Source organism: Mustela nivalis, assembly GCF_964662115.1.
Source record: "Mustela nivalis genome assembly, chromosome: 16".
Classification (NCBI taxonomy): domain Eukaryota; kingdom Metazoa; phylum Chordata; class Mammalia; order Carnivora; family Mustelidae; genus Mustela; species Mustela nivalis.
Window position 1 is genome coordinate 44314533 of NC_139035.1, and position 16577 is coordinate 44331109.

The 16577-nt window shown below is 50.4% G+C and overlaps 1 protein-coding gene across 19 annotated transcripts in view; it reads left to right on the forward strand.

Annotated features, from left to right (window-relative positions):
* The window catches only part of NFASC (neurofascin), a 175899-nt gene that overhangs the window by 88054 nt on the left and 71268 nt on the right, over positions 1-16577 (forward strand). For 18 of the 19 annotated variants that reach the window (XM_082703875.1, XM_082703891.1, XM_082703890.1 and 15 more), the window contains exon 3: positions 14544-14724. In XM_082703875.1, the coding sequence (XP_082560001.1) occupies positions 14544-14724 (181 nt within the window). Of the gene's footprint in view, positions 1-8197; positions 8393-14543; positions 14725-16577 lie in introns of all 19 variants that reach the window. The other variant, XM_082703892.1, reaches the window with a different exon arrangement.

The window sequence follows — 16577 nt, forward strand, 5'->3', positions numbered from 1 at the left end:
AAATTGGGTCTCTCTCCTCCTGGGCATGGGGAGAGGCCAGCGTCTAGAAGCAGGCTGGTGAGTGATTTCTTAGGCTGTCAAGCCCCGGTGACCCAGAGGGTTTGGTGTAGTTACAGACAGCCCTTTAGAGTGGGACGTGGGTGCATTGTGTGGGCAGACACCTTCTTAAAGATGCTGAGACATGCGGTCATTCCATGGGGGTGAGGAGGGGGATGTGGGGAGATGTAATCTTTTGGCAAGTGCACCCAGAAGAGAAAGCCAAGGACTCCTCCCTGTGGCTCTCCCTTCTACGCTTGTCTTTTTCAGAGATCCTTCTGTCTTTCTCCTCCTTGCTTGGCGCTCTGTCTCTTTGGGACAGGCTGATGATCCTCAGTAGGAGGCATTTCCAGTTTCCCAGGAAACCCACCCCCTGGCCTTCAAATGCCTGTGAGGAGAGGGAGTGGAGCAGGCTCGGGTCACCATCTGTTGCATCGTTTATTCCTTGGCATGAGAGAGATGGAAGGGAGGTGGTCGGGGGTGTGGGGGGGTGATCAGAGTGCAGGAGGGGGATGGGGTGGACAGTTCGCTGTAGGACCCAGGGCCTTCCCCGTGCGGCAGGTGGACTTCAGAACCCAGGACAGCTACACTGAGCCGCAGGTAGACTTCAGAACCCAGGACAGCTACACTGAGCCGCAGGTAGACTTCAGAACCCAGGACAGCTACACCGAAGCCCCTGGATCCGGGAGTCGGCAGGCTGGGAATGGAGGGGATAGCAGTTCTAGGACTACTGCCTGGCGCAGCTGAGTCCCTGCATACTGAGACCTGTCTGTGGGATAGAGAAAACAGTACCCTGACAGATCAGACAGAAAGCTCTGAGAAAGGCATTGGGGTGAGGATTTCAGAAAAAGAGAGATGAGAGTGTCTGCTGAGAAGATGCTGGATAGGTGTTCCTTTTTGGTTATTGCTGTTGTTTTCAGGACTCAGGCTTATGCTATGACAATGGCTTTGTTGTACGTGATATTAACCAAGGATTTAGAGTATACTGACTTGTTGGTGAGTAAATATCTCCCAATAAGAGGAAGTATCTGATCAGATGGCTGTTTACTCATCCCACATATATGATTTGTACCTTCTTTCTACAGAGGGAGGCAAGACATGGACTCTGAGCTCAAGGAGTTCGGAGTTTGGTGCAGGAGATGGGCATGGGAATCCCATGGGCAGGAAATGACTGCTGGAACAGAGTTGGGTGGCATGATGGGGAATACGAGGGAAAGGCAGCCTAATCTTAGTGGGAAAGCAGGGTCAGCGTTGGGGTGGGAGATGGGGGTCACCGCTCAGGGCCTTGGTGAAGAAGGGAATCTGCACCAGAGAGAAGTAAGGGAATAGCATTACTGGCCTAGGCAAAGCAGGAGCAAAGGTGGCCGAAGGTACAGAAGGCACTTGGCCTGTTTGGGGAGCGGCAGGGGGCCTAGTGCTGGCCGGGGTCCTGCTGGAGGAGAGGCTGCACGGGGCAGGAGCCGGATCACCAGGGCTTGAGTCCTGCCCACAGAGTGTAGGCCAGCTCTGCCACCACTTCCTCTGCGCGGACAGATATGGGAGAGGATGATCACAGGCACAGCATACCCTGGCTCTTTGTCCTTCTTCAAGAAAGAAAACAGAGAGTGAGTGTATGGTTATTACGGTGGGAACCCAAGCCACGGAATTTCTTTTTAGATTTATTTACTTTAGAGAAAGAGAGAGTGCAGCAAATTCGCTGAGAAATACCTTAGCTCTGAGTCCTGGGTTCCAGCTAAGAGGGGCGCTTGCCTGTCTGCGAGAGCCCTCCGGCCCAGGGTGGGACCCCTTGGAGCTCTTCAGCTCCCACACACCGGGCCCTGCCCCCCTGCTTATTTTGAAGCGCCTTTATTTTCTCTTGTCTTTCAGCTGTCCTCTGGTTTCTGAGCAGGTTGCTTCAGATGGTTATAGTAATAAGCCTTACTGATTCTGTTTTGTTTTGTTTTGTTTTGTTTCATCTAATGCAGAATGGTGGAGTTTTATGTGGGCTCTGTTGGGCTTTTATTATCTCTCTGTTCCCTCACAATATCCTGTGGCAGTGATGTGTGAATGTATTCCTTAGTTGGTTTTCGTAGTACTATTCTAGTCCTTTCGCTATTTATTCTGAGAACTAATTGCTGGCACGTGGCCTCCCAGTACTAATGTGTCAGCATATCCCTAGGCATTGTTCATTCAGGAGCACAGCCTCCGCGTACCTGCAGGACTGCTCTGCTCAGGGCTCTGAGGTATCACACTGGACATAACTTGCGTAACAGCTCCTGCCCTCCCTCTGCTCCAACCCTAATGGATTCATTTCCTTTCTGATTTTTGATACCAATCATTAGCATCACCCAAATCCAGTTTTCCAACCTAGAAACCTTGATGCCGTCCTTCTTCTCACTGCCCGCTACCCATCATTCATCAGCTTCTGATGATTCTAACTCAGAAAATATCCTCCCAGGTCAGGGGTCCTTGGATACTGGGAAGCCGTCTATCTGTTGCATACATGCTCTCTGACGCTGTGTGTGGCATCTGGAATCAGGGGAAAGATGAGCACAGTGACAGGGAGGGGAGGTGTGGTATGAGGACCCTCAGCCTGGGGGTTTCCTGCTGGAACAGGAGGAGGCTGTAGGGCAGAGAGTGACCTGCAGCTAAGCCCACACCAGCCACGTGATGGGCAGGTCACAGGCCCTCTCTTGAACTTAGGTTTACCCAAGGTTCAAAGAAAAGTCTTGGAGCACCTGGATGGCACAGTAAGTTAGGCATTTGACTCTTCGTTTCAGCTCAGGTCATGATCTCAGGGTGGTGAGATCGAGCCTTGCACCGGGCTCCGGACTCCGTGCTCAGAGCAGAGTCTGCTTGAGAGTCTCTCTCCCTCTGCCCTTCCTACCAGTGTTTTTTCTAAATCAATCAATCAATCAATCAATCAATCTTTGAAAAGAAAAGTTGTGCAGAGCAGAGTCATTTGAGGTCGCCAGGAAAGAACATAGTAAGAATATAAAAGCAGCTTAATTGGTGCTGTGGTTCACTTTGTTATGCTTCATCCATTTGATTCTCCAGCAAAAACCACCAGAAACAGGAGTATTTATTTCCATTTTTGAAATTTTTAAAAGGGCTTGGGAAACAAGTAATTTACAAAAAAATAAGTGGCAGGATTGAGGCTTTTACTTGGCTCTTCCATCCCGTAAATACTCCCTACTAGGTGGGATGCCAGGCACTGGGACACAAGAATGACCCAGGCATGGTCTCAGCCTCAAGAATTCCAGGGGCGCCTGGGCGGCTCGGTTTGTTAAGTGTCCAACTCTTATTTCAGCTCAAGCATGATCTCGGGGTTGTGAGATCGAGCCCCGTGCTGAGCGTGGAGCCTGCTTAAGATGCTCTCTCCCTGCCCTCTGCCCCTCTCACCCCCTCATGCATGTGCACATACACTCTCTCTCTCTTTCAGAATAAAAAAAAAGAAGTGGGGGAGAAAGATTAAGCCAGTGGCAAGCAGATTGTGGCCCTCAGGCCAATTCCTACAAACACATCCTATTGCCTATTTTTGTAAATAAAGTTTTATTGGGACAGAGCTCTGCCCATTCGCTCACTTATTGTCCACGGTGCTCTTTCACTAAAGTAGTAAAGTCCAGTAATTGTGACAGAGACTATATGTCTTGCAAAGCTCTCACAAAACCTAAAACACTTACGATCTAGACCTTCACAGAAAAGGTCTCCAACCCTTATTTTAACTTACAGTTTTACCAGTGTGCTAGGTGCCCCAGAGAAGCCGGTATAAGGGAGAATAGAGACAGGCATTCTAGGCTTTGCTGGGGGCGGCAAGTGTGTTGAGGCCGGAGGCACAACAAATTAGCCACAAAGCAAGAGATGCTTGAGAGGCAGGATGTTGCAGGCTGAGTAGGAATTAATCACGTGACAGGAAGAGAAGGCCTTTCTGGGAACGGAGGATGGCACAGGTAGAGTGTGGGGGCTGTAAATGTGTGGCATGCTTGGAAAATGGCACAGCGCTTAGTTGGGGAAACTTCAGTATTGGGGTGGGGTCTGAGAGCCCTGCAGCAGCCTGACATCCCAGATCCTTGCTGCACTTGGGAATTTGGACCTGATCGTATGGACCGATGGGGGTGACATGGAAATAGCACTGAGAGGATGAGGCAGGGGTTTAGAAAAATCACTGTGCTAGCGACACAGAGACCAGCTGGGAGGTCATTGCAATAGACCATGAGACATGACGTGTATCAAAGGTAAGAGGGTGTGCGTGTGGGGAAGCTAGACACAGGAGGGTCTCGGTGCTTGGTGTGAGGTATGAGAAGAACTGGAGTTTCAGAGTGATTCCCAGGTGTTTGGCTGGGTGACTCAGCTGGGTGCCACCAACAAAGACAGAGAATGGAGATAGAAGGACAGAACCCCAATGGAGACACAGAGAACATCAGGCAGAAGGAAAGGATCTAGCAGTGTGATCAGTGCCGCCTTGGAGGCTGGCAGGGCCAGAGAGAAGAGGACTCTGGAATGGTGTTTCAGAGGCCAAGGAGGAAGAAGGCGAGACAGGATGGTCAGCCCATTGAACAGTTGCCGATGCCTCCAGGAGGTCTCGCAAGATAAAGACTGAGCACTCTGGAGTCGGCCATGGGGAGGCCAATGGGAGGCCTGGAGAGAGAGTTCCAGGGTCTGGCTGGAGGAGTGAAAGAGAACCCAGCAAGTAAAGGCAGAAGCCATAGCCCACTCTTTAAACAGAGAAACGTGCATGAAACGAGACGGAGGTGGAGAAAATTCAGGTGTATATGGGGAAGCTTTGGGATCCAGAGAAGATTCTTTTGGTTTTGTATGAGGAAAACTTGAAGGTGTTTCTCTGCTGAGGCCTGGAGCCATCTGAGAAGAATTCAGAAATTGAGGAGAAGGCTAAGCAGATATTTGGTGGTCGAGGGCAGGTTTCTGTGGAAGGGCGGGGCTGGGTCCCGCAGAGGCAGGCAGGAGGAAGGAAGGACACTTTTTACACAGAAAGTGGAGGCCATGGGAAGCTTATGCTTTCGACCAACATTCCAGGGGCATTTCTGATCGGCAGTACAGTCAGTTGCTAGTGATGAAAACTTGCTTTCAAGCCGCTGGTAAAGGGAATATTTACTGTAAACATATGCAATTTTAAAAACCCACAGTTAGGGCTTGCTTCAGGACATGCTCCGTCAGCGACACAAGCAGTGGCATGAAGAATCACATCTTCCAGGCACCTGGGTGGCTCAGTGGGTTAAGCTTCTGCCTTCGGCTTCGGTCATGATCTCGGGGTCCTGGGATCGAGCCCCATATCGGGCTCTCTGCTCAGCAGGGAACCTGATCCCACCCCCCCCTCTACCTGCCTCTCTGCCTACTTGTGATCTCTCTGCTTCTGTCAAGTAAATAAATAAAATCTTAAAAAAAAAAAAAAAAGTACTCTTTAAAAAAAAAAAAAAAATTACGTCTTCCCACATCTTCCCTCTGTCTTCTGCAGGATTCAATTAGCCTCCCATGATACGTGGAGACACTCACTCATTGCCGCCCACCTGGGGTACTAAGGATCAGGGATCGTGAAATAGTCCTGAGAAGTCCTCTGGGCCTGGAGGGCGCCCCAGTCGTCAAGGCATAACTGCTAGCGCTGGGAAGCCAGACAGTCTCCAGGTCCAGCACTGCAGCCCAGGCCGGGCGCGCTCTTCCTGGCCGGCGCGCTGGCTCTGGTGCCGTGTGCTCCTGCTGTGGGGCGGGCCTTCTGCATTTGGAGAGTCAGACATTCATACCAGGATTTTTAGTGCTTTCTTGTTCTAAGAGAATCCTTTCTTCGACTAAAACCTTAGGCAAAACCCAGACCAAACTCCTCCCCCCCTCGGAGAAGGTCCCCAGAGGCTCCAGAGCCTTCTAGAGGGTCTTTCTGCTTCCACCATTGCCTGTCTACCTGCCACCCTCCACAGAGCAACCGGGGTGGGTTTTGTGAATAAATCTCATCAGACACCCCACCATGCAGAACTCTGCAGTAACCTCCTAAAGTGCTTGGAACAGAATTTAAACTCCCTGCTCCAGCCTTCAGCGCACTCTGTGAGTATGTGCCTGCGAGACTGAACTCCATTCTTCCCCAGGTGCCCTCCAGGCTCCAGCCATGCCGGTTTCTTTCAGGTCCTTGTACCTACCCCTCTGCTGCCTGCCACAGGGTCTTTGCACACGTGGTTCCCCTGGCCTGGGATGTCTTTCTGTCTTCATGAAGTTGGCTCCTGTCTGCCATTTAGATCGTGGTCAAATGTCACCTTCTCACAGAGGCCTTGACCATTCACTTCCTTTTGCCTCATCACCCTATTGTGGTTTCTTTTCTTTTCCTTTTTATTAATAGACCTTATTTTTTTAGAAAGCACTTACATATTCATAGCAAAATTAAGTGGAAAGTACAGAGATTTCCCATATACCCTCAGCCCCACACACGCACAGCCTCTCCCACCATCCCCGCCTCACCCTCGCCAGAGAGGTGCATTTGTTACAACTGACGATGCGACACAGACACGTCATCGTCCTCCGCAGTCTGTGGTTAACACAAGGGCTCACTCCGGGCGTTGTCCATTCTGTGGGTTTGGACTCACATGTAATGAATGGGTCCACCATTGCGGTCTCCTATGGAGTTTCCCTGCCCTAAAAGTCCTCTGTGCTGCACCTGTTCTACTCCCCCGACCCCCTGGCCACCACTGATCTGTTTCCCATCCCCAGAGTTTTGCCTTTTCCAGGATGTCCCTGGACTGGAATCATCAGTACGTGGCGTCTCCAGACCAGCTTCCTTAACTCTGTGATAGGCACTTACGTTTCCTCCGTGTCTTTCCACGGCTTGGTGGTTCATTTCTTCCTAGTGCTGAACAATAATCCGCTGTGTGGACGGACCCCACATGTGTATCCGTTCACCCGCTAGGGACGGAGGACATCTCGGTCGCTCCCATGTTGCAGGGATCAAGGGTAAGGCTGCTCTCAGCACCCGTGTCAGGCCGGGTCATGATTTTCTTCATTGCGCTTATTGCTACCGAGATTTTGTTTTTTTTTTTTTTAAAGATTTTATTTATTTATTTGACAGAGAGAGAGAGAACACAAGTAGGCAGAGAGGCAGACAGGGGTGGGGGGGGCAGGCTCCCTGCTGAGCAGAGAGCCCGATGCGGGGTTCCATCCCAGGACCATGAGATCATGACCTGAGCCAAAGGCAGAGGCTTGACCCACTGAGCCACCCAGGCGCCCCCCGAGTTTGTTTTTGTTCAGCATTTATGTCCCACCTTCCCCACTGGAAAGAAGGCTCCATGACAGCAGAGAAACCTGGTCTCCTGAACTTGGGTCCCTGCTGCCAGGTCTGTGAAACGAGTGAGCGGTCCGCTGCCCGCCGCCCACAAGTCCCTGGCGGGCTCCGCTCGCAGAGCCATGTTCCAGCACTGCCGGTCTTTCCTTCCATCATCACAGATGTGTTGTGACCACCGGCGCAGCCCCCCCAGAGCAGGGCTGTGGGAGTGTGGGGGGCTCCCCACGAGGACAGCTTGCTGGAGCCGTGGGCTTCTCCTCCGTCTGCCAGGGACAGCTTGTGGTTCCAACACCAGGGGCCTCCCAGCCTGGGGAAAGAAAGCAAACCGGAATGCAGAGAGAAGGAAAAATAGGAACGCAGACTGATGCGGAGTGACTATTACCAATAACCTCTGGGTGTCACCAGGATGCTTCCTTCATCCCCGTGAGCTCGAACCCCGCTCAGTGGCGGCAGCTAGCATCTGCCGAGGTTTACTTTGTGCCCCACCCTTTGCCACGTGCTCTGTGTAGGAGCTGTGTGTTAAGTCATCCCAGAAGCCCTCTGGAATATGACCCTGTGCATTTTTCAGACGAGACGTACAGAGCTCCGAGGGTTCAGTACTTGCCCATGCTCCCCACCTTGTAAGTGGGGGGCAGCTTCAGACCCACACAGTCCACGCTCTTGAACTTGACTGAGGGAGGCTGGCATGTCCAGCGGTCCCCATGATGGCTGACCATCACCCAACTCACATATCCCCATCCTAGATATTTTGAGTCCTAATCTTCCACAAGACTTGCAAATTTAGAGTTTAGGAAACTTGAAAGCTTCCGTTCAGAGAGGTTGCATATGTGAATGGAGCGTCTCTGGATACAATAATAGAGGCTCTAAGGGCATTCAGATTCCAAAAAGTTTTTTTTTACTCTGCAGGTCTGGTTTGGCTGCTGCCTAGAAGTCTGAGGCCCCAGGGATCTGTGTGTTTATGTAGCACCCAGGAAATTCTCAAAAGCATCCAGTTTCCTTCCTATGCGTACATTGTCATCACAGCCCCTGACCAAATGCTGTCTGGATTCTTTATAGAACAGTGAGCTCAGTATTTCACACAGCAGAACATTACGTGTACAGGTGACTCTATTCTCTCTTTTTTCTTCTCTTTTCACACGGGGTCTACGGGGTCGGGGGAGGACTTCAGATATACAGGACTCGAGTCCATCCTCTTCCCCAGTTCGTAGTGCACCATCAGTCCACACAAAATTTTTCTTCAGGTTTTATTTATTTATTTATTTTTAATATTTTATTTATTTGACAGAGAGAAATCACAACTAGGCAGAGAGGCAGGCAGAGAGAGAGGAGGAAGCAGGCTCCCCGCCGAGCAGAGAGCCCAATGCGATGCAGGGCTTGATCCTAGGACCCTGGGATCATGACCTGAGCCAAAGGCAGAGGCTTTAACCCACTGAGCCACCCAGGCGCCCCTGGTTTTATTTATTTTTGTTCTTTTCCTCACTCTCCCCCCTGCAATAGCCCCCCTTACAATCTACCACTTAACCTGTTTGATTTGCTAGAAAAGGATCTTTCACACACATCATACTGGTAAGTGTGCGGGTAGAGTCCTTATCATCATGGACAGTATTGTAAAGTGGCTTTATTTATTAGATCATTCTTCCATACATCTCAGAGAAGCAGCTACCTCTCTGGAACTGTCTCCCATTGGTTCTCTTTTTGCCCTTGTGGAGCTGAACAGAAAAATTCCACACCCTCTCCCACCATTCCTAGACAGTCACCATGGTCCCTCTTCAGCAGCCCCCATCTGCCCTCTCACAGGATGTGGGATTTTCCTTAATCCTCCCCAGGATGCTCCGTAGTCAGATGGCATTCCCCCCATCCACCTGTCCCCCCCCACACACACACCCTGTCTGGATGATGTACTTCTCTACTCCTAGCAGGAGAGGAACCTGAGATGTTATGTGACTGGGCCAAATGGCAAGATACTGTAAGAAGAAAGACTTGGTTAGAAGTATGCATTTAGGGGTGCCTGGGTGGCTCAGTGGGTAAAGCCACTGCCTTCGGCTCAGGTCGTGATCCTGGGGTCCTGGGATTGAGCCCCACATCAGGCTCTCTGCTCAGCAAGGAGCCTGCTTCCCTTTTTCTCTCTGCCTGCCTCTCTGCCTACTTGTGATATCTCTCTCCCTGTCAAATAAATAAAATCTTAAAAAAAAAAAAAAAAGTATGCATTTAACTGCTTTCAGTTAGACATCCCTGCCCTTGGCCTTTTCCATCTGGCTATCAGGGTACGGGAACTGTAAGCCTGGTGGTGTAGGGGTACCTTCAGGCGGGCATCTCCTTCCTCACTCTGCTTGCGTTCTTTGAAGTCAGGACTAGAACCCCCATGCCCTGACACCGGTTGACACTCCCCTTCCTCAGATGTGGGTGGAAGGTCCTACAGAATGTACTGGAAGGATTGCCAGCCATGTACCTGTCTTCCAGGCTGAGTAGACTGGGCTCGGGGAGCTGAGGGTGCCTATATCCCCATGCGGAATAACCTGCCCTCCTCATCCTCTGCTGTTTTATCTTCATGAGCACATTCCAGACACCAGCGCTTCCATCTCTTTGGTATGGAGGTGAAATCGACATATCATACAGTCAGCCAGTGTGTAGTGAATACTTCACTGTCATTCAGCCCTTTCACAGTGTGTGCGACCGCACCTCAGTCGACTATTGCTTATGATACCAGTGCAGTCCCTCTCTCACCCCAACATTATCAACACCCAAAAAGGAAACCCCATACCCATTAAGCCATCGCTCCCCATTCCCCCCCTCCCCCCGTCTCTGGTAAGCACCAATCTGTGTTCTGTCCATATGGATTTACCTGTTATGGACCTTGAATATAAGAGATCATTCCATATGTGACCCTTTGTGTCTTGCTGCTCTCATCAAGCATAACCTTCTCGGGCTTCATAGCCATCACAACACGTGTGTACGTCATTATCTTCCATGGCCAGATAATATTTCACGGAACATACAAACTGCCATATTGCTTATTTATTCATCTTCTGATGGACATTTGGGCTGTTTCCACCTTCTGGCTCTTGCGAATGTTGCTGCAGTGAACATGTGTGCGCATGTACTTGAGCCTTGCTGTTGAATTTGGAGGCATATATCTAGAAGTAGAAATATGGGGTCATATGATAATTCTGTTTAATTTTTTAAGGAAGGTATTTACATTTCTTTTTTAAATAGCAATTCTACTCTGGAACTTACCTGCGTATGGAAAGACAGGGGAAGTGGATGAGGAGTCAGGAGATCTGGGTTCTTTTCCTGGCTTTGCCACTAACCAGCTGGGTGACCTTGAACAAATCACTTCCCCTTTCTGGGCTCTTGTTTCCTCATTTGAAAAGCAAGGGGATTGCATAAAGCTAAATGGTCTTTCAATTATCTTTGTCTTTCAAGATTTTATCCTGAGATCGTGCCCCATATCAGGCTCCTTGCCCCGCAGAGAGCCTGCTTCTCCCTCTTCCTCCGCTGCTCCCCCTGCTTATGCTTTCTCTTTCTGTTCAAATAAATAAATGAAATCCTTTAAAAAAAAGATTTTATTGGAAAAATTGGGTTCTAGAGAGAAGAGAGAGAGAGAATTGTCAAACAGCTAGACCTGATTATCTCTGTGTGCATTCTCTACCGTGTTTTTAAATTGTGAGTTGAAAGCATCCCTTTCAACTTTTTCCCCCTGCCTGTGTGTTTCTAGTTAATGAATAGCTTTGGGCTTCCTATTCCCATGAGGATTCCCAGAACAAGATATCCTTCTCTTGCCCGTCACTTCCTACTGCTTGGCAGCTCCTGAACAAAACATGGCGGTCACGAAGCCAAGACTGGCGCCATCCCATCCCCACTGTCCTCTCTGCAGGAATGCTGAGCCGCACCCCGTGTTAGTTCTCACAGCACTCAGGTGGTCAGCTGGATCACCCGAGTCTGGTCTTGGGAGCTGTCGGGTCCAAGGAGAGGAGTCAGCAGACTCTTGCTCAGCCCATGCAAGACCATCTTAGAAGGTTTTAGGAGGAACAACCAAAGGCCTCCTGTGATACTGTCCAGCCAGGAGCTTTTCCTCCTTGGGTGATTTCTACTCTCCTGAGTCTCTTCCGTCTGATTGATTCGCTGGCGCGAGTGCACTGCCTAGGGAGGGAGGGAGCTTTTCCTCCACTAATTGGCAGCCTCCACAGGATGCCATCCAGGTCCAAAGTATGTGTTCTCCTGAGCTGCCTGCTGGCTTTCTGGGGGGAAAATGAGGTTTCCAAAAAACAAACAAACAAACAAACAAAAAAACAAAAGCAAAAACAAAAAAAGATGTGATTCCAGTGGTTTATTTCATTCGGTCAGCCATTTCTTTGCTCATTTCCCATCCATCCATCCATCCCATATTTTTGAGTGCCTGCTGTGTTTTTGGCACCATGTTAGAGTCTAGGAATAAACAAGATGAGGCGCCTTCCCTATGGAGCCTTCCTTTTTTAATAGGAGATACAGATGTGTGGCTTTTGAAATGAGTACAATGAATACAAAATGACAAGTGCTAGGGTGCCTGGGTGGCTCAGTCAGTTAGGCATCAGACTCTTGATCTCAGCTCAGGTCATGATCTCAGGGTCGTGAGGTTGAGCCATGCCTCAAGCTCCATGTTCAGCAAGGAGTCTGCTTGAGATTCTCTCTCTCCCCTTCCTCTGCCCCCCCCCCCGCTCACGAAAGCTCTCTCTCCCTCCCCTAAATAAATAAATAAATAAATCTTTAAAACATAAGTGACAAGTGGCAAGTGCTATATAGTGGGGAGGGGGGGCGTAAATGGTGTTCAGAAGTACAGACAGGAGACACACAGTCATCCTTGTCAAGTCCTCACAAGAAGGCAGATTCAAAGCGTGTTCTAGACAGAAGCTAATCTGTGCTGAAGTCACAGAGCAGGACGCATGAAGGGACCTGGCAGGTGACCAGTGTTGGCCAGAACGCAGAACACGGAGGGAGGGTGATGAGAGGCGAGATTGCAGAAGGGGCTCTGCTCGGAGGACCACCGAGCCACGTCGAAGGATTCAGCTCTGGTGACAGTGGAGAGTGAGTCGGAAGGGTGAGAGCAGCAGTGGGGTGAGCACTCAGGGAGCTGTTGCGGTCACTGTCATGAAACAGCGGTGACCAGAACCAAGGTGGAAGCAGTGGGAAGGCAAGTGGATGGACAGTGGGGCTGGAAGCTGGGGGGCTGCTGTCGGGCCCAGCTTCCAGGAAAGAACCTGCTGCTGTGGAAATCGAATCCCTTAGCTGGCCTCATGTCCTGGCCCAGGGGAGGTCCCTCATCCTCCAGGTCTCCGGAAGGATAACTTTGTTTCCCCGGATTCAGCCCAGGAGCCCTGCTCCTTTTGCCGACAGCCTCAGGCAGGAGAGATGGTAGTGGGGTACAGGGAAGAGAAGAATTCTGCGGGAACCTCGTCCCCCCTTCTTCTTGGACTCGGCCGCAGGACAGAACAGCACACTGCACCCAGGTTGAAGACCCACGTTTCAGACCCCGTGGCAGTTTCAAAGCACTGCATCTCAGTGCCTTCCCCGGGCCACTCCCTTCTGTATTCAAGAAGAGTTAACACACAGGGTTCTATTCGTTTCAGGTGTGCAGTATAGCGATTCAGCAGTTCTATACACTCCTCAGTGCTCGTCAGGATAAGTGTAGTCTTAACCCCTTAACGTGTTTCATTCATCCCCCACCCACCTCCCACAGGCCATTCTCTCTCAGGAGCTAGGGAAAAGGGTTTCTCTCTTAAAGACTCATTCTAGGGCCCTTGGACAGTTGGGGTTTTGTTTGTTTTTTAATGAACATATGATGTAGTATTTGTTTCAGGGGTACAGGTCTGTGATTCATCAGTCTCAGACGGTTCACTGCACTCACCATAGCACATCCCCTCCCCGATGTCCACCCCCCTAGCCACGCATCCCTCCCACCTCCCTCCCCTCCAACAACCCTCAGTTTGTTTCCTGAGATTAGGACTCTCTTATGGTCTGTCTCCCTCTCTGGTTCCATCTTGTTTCATTTTTCCCCTCCCTTCCCCTATGATACTCTATCTTGTTTCTCAAATTCGCCATATCAGTGAGATCACATGATAATTGCCTTTCTCTGACTGACTTATTTCACTCAGTATAATACCCTCTAGTTCTAGCCACGTCCTTGCAAATGGCAAGATTTCAGAGTTTTTGATGGCTGCATGATAGATAGATATATATATATATATATATATATATATATATATATCCCACATCTTTATCCATTCATCTGCTGATGGACATCTAGGCTCTTTCCATAGTTGGGCTATCGTGGACATTGCTGCTGTAAACATTCTGATGCACGTGCCCTTTCAGATCACTACATTTGTATGTTAAGGATAAATGCCCAGTAATGCGATTGCTGGGTTGTAAGGTAGCTCTATTCTCAACTTCTTGAGGAACCTCCATACTGTTTTCCAGAGTGGCTGCACCATCTTGCATTCTCACCAACAGTGTAGGAGGGTACCCCTTCCTCAGGGGTTGGCAAGGATGTGGACAGTCGTTCTAATCAGACATGATTTGTTGTGCTTGAGAATGTGGACATTGGACTGTCGTAATAGTGCTCATCCTACCAACCACCCTTTTCCTGGGTCATAGTCTCAGCATTGACATTATCTCTAAAGGGACAGCATCAGGGACTGCCATACCTTTGCTGCACAAAATGTCTGCAGAAATCCATTTTTTATTTAAAAAAAAAAAAAAAAGAAAGAAAGAAAGAAAAGCCCGTTGAGCAACCAGCTTTCACCTAACCCCACACAGCACATAGGGTTCAGAGAAGCTATGAGACTGGTGTGTTTCTTACTGGCCCAGTGCATGGCAGCCTCTAGGTACTGGACCAGTGGGACAGTGTTTGTTTTCATGACTTTTCCACGAAGAATTTTCCTTCCTTCTAGAACAGTGATTCTCCACTGGGAGTGGTTTTGTCCTCTAGGGGACAGTTGGCAGTGTCTAGAGACATTCTGATTGGGGGCAGGAAGGGGCTGTGCTGGCATCTAGAGGGTAAAGGCCAGGGAGCCTGCTAAGCACCCAGCAATACCCAGCATCCTTCCCTGCACAAAGAACTGTGGGTCCACAATGTCAATTGTACAAGTTTGTAAGAAAACCTATTTAAGAACATCAGTCTGTGACCAAACCCTTGAGTTCTTCAGGCCCTATAGGATTGCTAGAACCAACCGCAAGTTCAAGAAAAACTCACTTGGTATTGTATTTCTTTCCACAGCTGAGCTCTGTCCGGGAGGCCCAGTTAGAGCGGCTGGAGGCGGCAAGACCCCGCAGGCCGGGGAGCAGGGAGCGGGGCCCCGTGCTGAGGATGGCCAGGCAGCAGCCGCCGCCCTGGGTCCACGCAGCCGTCCTGCTCTGCCTCCTCTGCCTCAGTGGGGCCATCGAGATTCCTATGGATCGTGAGTCCCACTCCATCATCTCTTTTGATTCTCCTGATTTGGGGCAGAGGGTTGGATGGGAGGGATAGGTCAGGGGGGCGTTAAGCCCAACTTTTGAAAAGGCTGGAGAGAGGGGAAGTGGTAGCTTCTGGAGGCAGAGCTGGGTTTCCCTCCAGAACATGGAGGCAGGCAGGCTCGTGTTTGGGAATGTGAGATGAATTTTATAGCACAACCTCCAAAAACTGTGTCTGAGCTGATGCTTGTGCTGCCTGGAGCCTGCTAAGTGGGACCAGAGGTGGTGGAGTCTGCAAGTCTGTGTGTCCCTTGGGAGTACTTCCCTTCACACCCCTCCCATGGCCCTCTGCGGTCCTGACTTGCCCGTCAACAGGGAGTTTCCAAGGACCAAGTGTAGTGGACACTTACCTGCCTTTCTATATCTGAGCTAGACCCTTGGGCTCTCTTGGCAGGTCTAAATCAGGCTGGATGGCATGGGGACAGTAGGGAAAGGAATTATTTTGCACAAGACAGGGGCTTAGTGAAACTTTAAACCAGAGCTCCATTATAATACTGTTGCGGGAAAACCAGGTGCTGATTTCAGCTTTCCCATGGCAAAGTTGGGAAGTAAAACCTTGTGTCATTCTGTGTCCGAGGGTGGGGGCATTATTTGGCCACCAGAATCATCAGACAGGCGGCTTGGGATGGTGCTCTAATAGCCCCGTCTCTAGCTGCTGTGTCTGTTGTTATATTCAGAAGGGGCCTGGGGACTGGCAGCCCCGGTCCTTGGCCCCACTTTTAGATGTGTACCACCTTTGCCGTATTTCCGGCTCTTCCATCAGAATGTCTTGGCATTCCAGTGCTCTGATGTGGGCATACCACCTCTGTTCCCTGCTTCCAGAAATAAATGGGGCCCACATGATGCCAACCTTGACTTGGGCTCTGTCCAGGTGACAGATGTCTGGGGAGGGTAGGGAGAGCAATGCAGCTTCCAAGGAGTGCCCACTGAGCTCTCCAAAGCCAGGCCCTGGGGCCTGGACTTAGCACAGCTTGGAGAAGAATTGCACGTACTTCAGCCCCCTCCCACCCAACCCTACCAATAATAGCTGCCCAGAGGAGTGGGCACTTCTGGGTAAGAGAAGACCAATGGAAACTCTAAGCTGGACCCAGAACCAAGATGGGCAAGGCGCCTGCTGCTCTTTCAATAGCCCCAAGTGTGTGTGTGTGTGTGTGTGTCTGTGTGCATGTTTATGTGTGTGTGTGTGTATTCAGTGGGGGGCGGGGTGTTGTGAAAAGAACGGTTCCCATGGAGACCATCTGCACTGCTAACTCAAGGAAGAGTGTCTCATTAACAATCCCAGGCAGGCAATCTAATAAGGGAGAACGATAAGGCCATGTCCCTGGAGAGGAGAGGGGTGCTGAGGAAACTGGGTTATCCAGGACGTGCTGAAGGCTCATTTCTCTTCTGCTGCTCCTCCTCATTCATTCACCTGCCACTGTGACCCCTGGGGCTAGTGGGTGAGGAGTTCCTCCAAGATGAACTTACAAAGAGACGGCTTTGACATCTGTGTTAGGAATCTGGGTTTCTAAAGCTCTGCTGGAGCTGTGGGCAGGTGACCCAGCTGCAAGTGTCTCCAAGGGACCCCATGGGGGGCAGAGACCCTCCCCCTCGTGCCATCTCCCCATCTCCTCAGTGTCTGTGAGGAGGGAGGGCCCAGGGAGTTCTGGAATTGTATTCTGGGAATTGGAGACCCTTCCTTGCTCTGGGTCACACAACAAAGGGGTACTAGATTCACGAATACAACCCAGGTCTCTTGGCATCCCACCCGGTTGGCACTCGACACGCCTCACCCTGACCTCTGGTAATCCCACCTTCTTTT